An 8,215-nucleotide genomic window follows, 5' to 3' on the forward strand; every position below is an offset into this window, starting at 1 on the left:
GAACAGACCCGTTTGGAAATTTATATGAATCAATGATGAGGCGGAAGTCGATACAGTAGGTTGATTCGTTTTAGCTTAATTATTAATCACTTTTTCAATTCGGCTTATTTTCAGAATCACTTTTGATAATCATTTTTCGACCAAACCAACCCCCCCTAAATCGATTTAGCTTTTAGTTAATAAAAATAAGAATCCTTTGAGAACGACAATTCGAGTCAACTGTCGCTGTACTGCTTTTATACTAAACAACTCGTTTTTGACCCGCGCGCGACAGCGGATCAATGAGCAACTTCATAAACCAACTCCAAGTGTCCTTTGATTCTGTCTCCACAACACCAAAAGCAATAGGCAGGTATTGATCATTAGGGTCACTTCCAACTGCAATTAGTAGTATACCACCATACTTGTTTTTCAAATGACAGCCATCTAAACCAATGAAAGTTCTGCAAGCTTTTATCAGAGCCTTTTTGCTTCCATCAAAGCACATGTAACATCTCTCAAATCTAGGTTGCAGCCCAGGAGCAGGTGTCATAGTGTTTAACTTGAAATTATTTCCTGATGATGCTCTTCTCAACTCAGCACCATATGACCATAATAAACTATACTGCTTGCTAGAGTCACCTTCCACTATTCTTCTAGCCAACTGTCTTGCTTTGAAAGCTCTACATCCAGGAATTTCAGTTGCATACTTAAGTCTTACATCTGCCACAACCTCATTCAACTTCATTTTTGTATTGTTCTTCAAACCATCAACTATCACCTTTGCAACCCATTCAGCTTTGGCACTTTTGTTAAAGAAATGCCTTCCACACTTGTGTTTGTGAAACAAAGTCTTGATCCTAAAAGTGGTAGTCTTCAAAACCCTACTACACAAGACAGTATAGTTACATATCTTCTTTTCATTACATACCACCCTACACCTATCAGCATCATTCTTTTCAAACTTCACTTCTCTCCCATTCAACACATTGTGCTCTAGGACTACTTTCTTAAACTGTTTGAGTGAAGAGAATTCCATCCCAACCTTGAATTTGAAGTTCTTACTTAAACCATCATCTTCTTTGAACCTAATTGTAGTTGGTTTATCATCACAACTGTCATCATCTGCCCCACTATCCAGTTCATTAGTGATGTATTCTTCATCAATTACATGCTCTTTACCCATCTCATCTGTGATAAAAATGTTATCTGGCTTTTCACTAGCCTGCCCATCATCAGCTCCTTCTGCGTGCCCTTCTCTATCACCTCCATGAATACCTTCATCTACACCATCATCTTCAACTTCAATCCCATCATCAGATTCCTCTATCCTTTCCTCCTCACTGTCTTCAAAGTGTACATCCTTGACTGATTCATCACTAGATTCATACTCAACCTCATCTCTCTTTCTTCCCTTTCCTTTTTCTCTAACCTTCTCCATGAATGTTGCCTCTCCTGTCTCTGGTTTTTCCTCACTATATATCTCAACATCAACATCATTTGCATACGCATACACACCCAGCTCAACAGCATCTCCATCATCCCTAAATGGTTTCAAATCTGCTTCAAAGCTGCCACCATCATGTTTCCACCACATCTTCACTTTGCTAGCATCAAAATCAGAAGTAATCCCTTTAACTAAATCTATAGCTTCGAAATATGACCAAATATCTGGATCTTGACCAGTAAAGGCAAACACATTTCCACCCTCGTATCGTATCTTGGGATCTTTTACAAAATGAACCCTTTGTGAAGAATATCACTTTAAAATTGCCCATTGAAGTCTGTGGGGTCATCAATAAGGCAGAAAAACAAAGTTAGGGCAACAACGTGAATGGGACATAGTTAGGGCACAGAAACAAAAATTGGGACAAAGTTAGGGCACAGAAAAAACATTGGGACCACAAATATTGTTAAACAAACCAAAAACGGAGCAAAAGAGACAAACCTTTGAATGCAGTATATGAAGAAGAGGGACCACCACCGATTAAACAATGTTGCTTTCAGAGAATCCAAGGCGCACAGGGACCACCACTGGGACCGGCGATTTGAAAAGGCAGAGCAATAGTAAATTCACGATGGGGCCACGAAGAAAGAAGATTGATTTGGGGATTTGGGGATTAGGGTGAAAATGGTTAAGAACGAAAAACCTAAGAACATATCAGATTTTGTGGTAAGGATGAAGATTTCTCTAAGTGTGGATGGACTAAACACATTGGTTTTGATTCAATGTGAGTACACGCCACGTAGGTAAAATTTTAATAAACAATGCCACATGTAAAATGACACGTATGCAGCCGTTAGTTTTTTTAAACGGGAGGGACTAAATTTGTGGACGGAAATGTTTACAGGGACTATTGTTTGAAGGAAAAATTTAGGGGGACTAAAAACGAAAAGTGCAATATTTATAAGGACTAAAAACTTATTTAACCCTATTTTTAAATTATACTTTTTAAAAAAAACTAAAATCTTTTGTTTTGAGCAAAAATTTTAAAAATAAGGCCATAAGTTCCTATTTAGTCTCATAAAAAAATTAATAATAAGGGCCTAAAAATAAGAGAAAAAAATATTTATTTAATAAAAAGCCTTAAATTAAGAGGTTAAATAGTGGTCTAATTAATATCATATATGACATTTTTTAAACCTAAACTCAATATTCTCATAACATAAATAATTTTTGTTGTGGAGCTAAATTTCACAAATAATTTAACTCTTCTGTGTATATTTAATAGAAAACGCTAATGAGAGCTTTAGAAACATTTTTTATTTTTTAAAGACTTAGGTTATGTTTGCGAGTTTTGAGGGGAGAGGAGGGGAAGACTTCCGAAAACGAAATTTTAAAAAAGTGTAGAAAAATATTTGACATTTTTTGAAAAAATGATTTTGTTTAGAATGATAAAAGAGTCATTATCATTACTAAATTGTTAATTTTCAAAATATTATAACAACCTAAATAATATTTGAAAAATTTATGTAAGCCCTTCAAAACCCTCCAAAACCTTCCTTCAATACAATTTTGTAGTTCCCCCATTTTATGGAGTTTTTGGTGTTAGGAATAAAATAAAACCCTCCAAAATCCTCCTCCAAACTCCCAAACAAAGCCTTAAAGGTAAGTATTTTATAAAATTGTATTGAATACATTGATAGTGTTAGCAATGGGCTCTGATAGTGTTAGCAATGGCATGCATGTGCTAACACGATCAGTATTCAAAAGTTGTAACAATTGAATGGAGCTAATGAGAGTTGTTCTAATCAAGAGTTAAAGGAATGAATACACGTGATTACTTAAGATTATAATAATTTATAAATAATGAAAAGCCTAAAATGGTCCCCTTCTTGATAAGAATCATTACATTCAATTGGTGTGTTTGTTCTATGAACTGTTTCTATCTTTTCATGTGATTTTTCTCAGTATTTTATGCTGGAGTACCTATGTTCTCCTTTACAAATAGTATTCATTTTTTGATTAGGTAAACAGGTTGTTAAATTAGAAGTACTATAAGACTATATATAGTAGAGAGATAAACACCAACTGAGCACAAATATTTATATATTTTCATGTACTCAAAACACAAACTAAGTCAAGCTCTAAAGCACTTGAGAGCATAGACTATCAAATCAAATACTACACTTGAGAAAACATCAGCAAACATCAAAAGAAGACAAAAAGAAAAAGAGCAGGTTTTATGATTCAGCTAGAAAATTCCAACTATCATTATATCCCCTGCTTCACTTGTACTTGAGGATCATGTGCTTCACTTGTACTCGAGGATCATGTTGTTTTCTGGAGCCAATCCAACACAAGCTCTCATGATGTTTTCCAGCATTGCTCGCTGCTTGGACAACGCATTCACCACTGGTGTGCCTGGTGGAACCTGCAAGAACAATAATGGAACATTATAACAAATGAAATTGTCTCTTGAAACTGGATTTCAGTGTATATGTATGTACTCAAAAATTGAATCAGATAGATTGAACTCACCAGAGGAGCTTTGGTCAGATAACTGAGGATGGTAGCAACAGGGTGGAATGTGTGAAACTTGTTCTGCAAGAACCAAAAAATTGTTAATCTCAGAAATAATACATACGATGGTACAAGCAAGGAATGAAATTATTTAGTATTGCATACAGACCTCAGCTTCAGATTTGAACTGAATTCTAGTACTGAGCTCAGCAAGAAGAACCAAGTCCAAGATAATAGGGGCAGCCAAGAGGGAATCCTCACATGTGTTGTGCAACACAATAGTGTTCTTTCCGCCCATGAATATTTCTGAAGTATACTCATCCATGGCTCTCTTGCTGTCTCCGACGTAAGGCACATACTGCAAAGTCACCAAAGTAAAGACAATAAAAGACCTGAAAAAGTAACAATATATAGAATCATAGAAAGAATTGTGAAATGAAAATTACCTTAATGACTACAACATGGTCAGGATGTTCACCAGGGGCATAGAGGATGGCGTTGCTGTTGACCATATCGTCAACAACATTGCTCTTGGAGATTTCCTTGGAGCGGAAGGTTTGGGGTGCGGAGAGGTTCATACCATCGTTGTTTCCAAGATGATTGTAACTCACTATTGATGTTGGCTGCAATTATCAACAAGAAACTTCAAATTTCTTTCCATGTTGCAATAGTTAAATCAGCACAAAAGGAAATAAACACATGATATATGGTACCTTGATACCAGCTCCTACAAGGAAATCAACCAAAACAGATTTCATTTTGGTCTGACCACTCTTGAAGTCATCACCACCAATCAAACTGTTATTCTTAATGGCAAGATCAATAAGCCCTATTGAGAACACAAGCAAAGTTAACAACTAAGACTAGAAATAATCAAGTGAAAGATTTTGGGGAAAATATAAACAAGCAACAAACCTGGCACAAAAGTGTTCTGAGGGCTTCCATTGATGAAAGGAACATTTTCCAAAACACAAGCAATGCCAAACAGGGTGGAAGGAGAAATCTCAGACTCATTTCTGTCCACAGCAGCAAAAAGGTTCTCGGTGGTATCGTTGAGTCCCACAACTAAATTACTGTACCTCTCTGTGTTGGCAGTCCAGAGAACAACAACCCTGTCCACTTTGTTTGCTTCCTTAAATTCCCTGAATTCATGTCAACATAGGAGCAGCAAATTTTAAGCTGGTTCAGGTAAAGTACATAAACATAAACCAAAAAGCATGTAGATTGAAGTAAGACATACCTAATGTCTTTGATGATTTGGTTAATTTGTTCTCTCTTTGTACCCTTAATAACATTATTTGCACGTTCACCTTGATTGGCAGCAATGAAATCCGGGTCATAGATACCGGGGAGTGGAACCATGGATTCCATATAAGGCCTCAATTGCTTCTGCAAATCAATGTCGAAAACCCTGGCCCGAGCCATGGCATCAGCAAGGTTCATGTTGCTGATATCCCATCCACCAAAAACAATGTCATCAGGGTTGACCTGCATATATAGTTTTTTAACAAAAATAAGTCCAAGTTTATCATACTTAATTCAAATCATCTTGGACTCTAATTTTATATTTTAAATAAGAATGTCACATATCATAAACTTCAATTATAGTATCCGTAGACTGATAATAAAGTACTAAACAAACTAATAAATGAAAAATAACACTAAATTCATCATTTAGATACATCACCAAAACAAGACTGTTTCAAATAGAAATACCATGAGTGTTATTTAAGTTACAGCTTTTTTGTTACAGCTTATTTTAATGGAATCTGAAAATAAGCTAAAAATCACTTCAAATGAAAAGTTGTTTTGAGCAATTTCTCTTAAAAAAACTGACTTTTTTTTTAAAAGTGATTTTCTTATAATAAACAAGCCCAACAATTCGGCTTTTCTTTACAATCTCTCAAAATTATTGAATTTCAAACTCACTTTCTTAATAATAATCTATAACAAATGGGAAATTAATAAGTGAGATTAGAGCATTCATTATATTTTAATTGTATCACATCAAAAAGTTGTGTTCATGTCGGACACCTGCATCGACACATATCGCTCGTGACAGTGTCACAATCGTCTTTAGGGTGTCTAGATTACATCATAACATTTATTATTTAAATAATTAAACAACAGCTTTATTTAATTTCATTTCATTTCAATCATCCCATATGAAAATTAAACCGTCCAATTAAGCCAATAAATTAAAAAAAAAAAAAACAAAAAGAAGGTGTTTTTACCATTGGAAGCAAGCTCTTGAAGGGAGCATGAATTTCCTCTCCTTGGAAAGATCCAACACGAATAGCTGAAGCTTGAGTGAGAGAACCAAAGTAATTGGCTTGCTGAATATTATCTTTCGTTGCCCATGAAATACCCCTAAAAATCATAATCGTAGTCATAATCATAATCATAATCATATTTTCCATAAATCGCAAAAAGAAACACAAATCAAGATTTAAGAAACTAACTCTCGATTAGCAATCACACCACCGGTAAGGGTAGAACCGTTGTTTCCACCCCATCCCACAAGCATTACCCTAACAAATCAACCCATAAAAAATCAGAAAAATGAAAAATTGAATCAAATTAGATGAAATGAAAGATAATTAAGAAACTAACCCCAATTTAGGAACATGAGTTTCGGTTTTAAATTCATATTTAACAGTTTTAGGTTTCACAATCCACTGGTAAGTGCCATTTCTGTTTTCATGAACGAGTTCAGTGGTTTCATAGTTATACACAGATTGAATCTCAGTTTCTGTGTACTTCACATTTGGACTCTCAACCTTGAAATTCTCGATAAACATTTTTCAAACGGCGTAATGAACAAAAATGAAATGAAGAAGGAAAGATGAAATTGATTTAGAGAAGAAGAAAGAAAAGGCAGATTCTTCTTCCTTTTCTCTCTGAAACGGTAAGAAAGTGTAAGAGATTTTGTTTATGGTTGATCGGTGCTCATGAATGGAAGTGAAGATGCTTCAATATATAGAAAACAAATATGCAACTGTGCTCATCACGATTCACGTGGCATATAATCACTCGGACCCTCTAAATCACAAAAATACTCTTTTATTATTTTAGTCTAAATTAATAATTTGGAGATAAAAAATGTTTTTTTTAATTTTTTCTAACTCATTTTTTACTTTCCAACTTACTTTTCATTTTTCAATTTACTTTTCATTTTTCACTTTTTACTTTTTATAATATTATTATTATTATTATTTTTAGTAAATTATTAATCAAAATATTCCAATAAATTATTTTTAATAAAAAGAGTATTATGATGATTTGAAATAATTGTTAATTTACATTTAAAATACATTTAATTTTTAAAAATTAACTTTAGTAATTGAATATTAATAAAGAAGAATTTATAATATAAGAAAATTTGTTGTTCTGAAAATCACAATAATATTCTTTGATTATCTTAGTCTAAATTAATAATTTGGGGTAAAAAAAAGTTTTTTTTAGTTTTTTCTAACTCACTTTTCACTTTCCAACTCACTTTTTACTTTCCACTTTTTCACTTTTTATTTTATATAGTATTATTATTATTATTTTTTATAAATTATTAATCAAAATATTCCAATACATTAATTTTTAATAAAAAGATTATAATGATCATTTTAAATGATTGTTAATTTACACTCAAAATAGCATTTAATTTTTAAAAAATAACTTTAGTAATTGAATATTAATAAAGAAGAATCTATAATATAAGAAAATTTGTTGTTCTGGAAATCACAAAAATACTCTTTGATTATCTTAGTCTAAATTAATAATTTGGGGGTAAAAAAAGTCTTTTTTAGTTTTTTCTAATTCACTTTTCACTTTCCAACTCACTTTTCACTTTTTCACTTTTTAATTTATATAGTATTATTATTATTATTATTATTATTATTATTATTATTATTATTATTATTTCTAATAAATTATTAATCTAAATATTCCAATAAATTATTTTTTGATAAAAATATTATTATGATCATTTTAAAGGATTGTTAATTTACATTTAAAATAACATTTAATTTTTAAAAATTATCTTTGGTAATTGAATATTAATAAAGAAGAATCTATAATATAAGAAAATTTATTGGTCTGAAAATCACAAAAATACCCTTTGATTATCTTAGTCTGAATTAATAATTTGGGGTAGAAAAAGTCTTTTTTTTTAATTTTTTTCTAACTCATTTTTCACTTTCCAACTCACTTTTCATTTTCCAACTCACTTTTCACTTTTTCACTTTTTCATTTTTTATTTTATATAGTATTATTATT

General features: G+C 32.3%; 2 protein-coding genes across 2 annotated transcripts; both read right to left on the reverse strand.

Moving 5' to 3' along the window:
* Nucleotides 1–241: 241 nt before the first annotated feature.
* LOC131658058 (uncharacterized) lies at nucleotides 242–1,576 on the reverse strand. The gene has a single exon (XM_058927395.1). It carries the CDS (start codon nucleotides 1,574–1,576, stop codon nucleotides 242–244), a length of 1,335 nt encoding a protein of 444 aa, XP_058783378.1.
* Nucleotides 1,577–3,501: 1,925 nt separating this feature from the next.
* LOC131661441 (inositol-3-phosphate synthase) lies at nucleotides 3,502–6,892 on the reverse strand. Its single transcript, XM_058930981.1, has 10 exons — nucleotides 6,557–6,892; nucleotides 6,406–6,474; nucleotides 6,178–6,313; nucleotides 5,184–5,431; nucleotides 4,859–5,085; nucleotides 4,657–4,772; nucleotides 4,390–4,566; nucleotides 4,113–4,301; nucleotides 3,962–4,024; nucleotides 3,502–3,854 (listed from the first exon to the last, which is right to left on the reverse strand). Exons 1-10 carry the CDS (start codon nucleotides 6,742–6,744, stop codon nucleotides 3,735–3,737), a joined length of 1,533 nt encoding a protein of 510 aa, XP_058786964.1. The 5' UTR covers nucleotides 6,745–6,892; the 3' UTR covers nucleotides 3,502–3,734.
* Between the last annotated feature and the right edge of the window lie 1,323 nt (nucleotides 6,893–8,215).

The sequence above is a fragment of the Vicia villosa genome, linkage group LG3 (genome assembly GCF_029867415.1).
Source record: "Vicia villosa cultivar HV-30 ecotype Madison, WI linkage group LG3, Vvil1.0, whole genome shotgun sequence".
NCBI classification, from domain to species: Eukaryota; Viridiplantae; Streptophyta; class Magnoliopsida; order Fabales; family Fabaceae; genus Vicia; species Vicia villosa.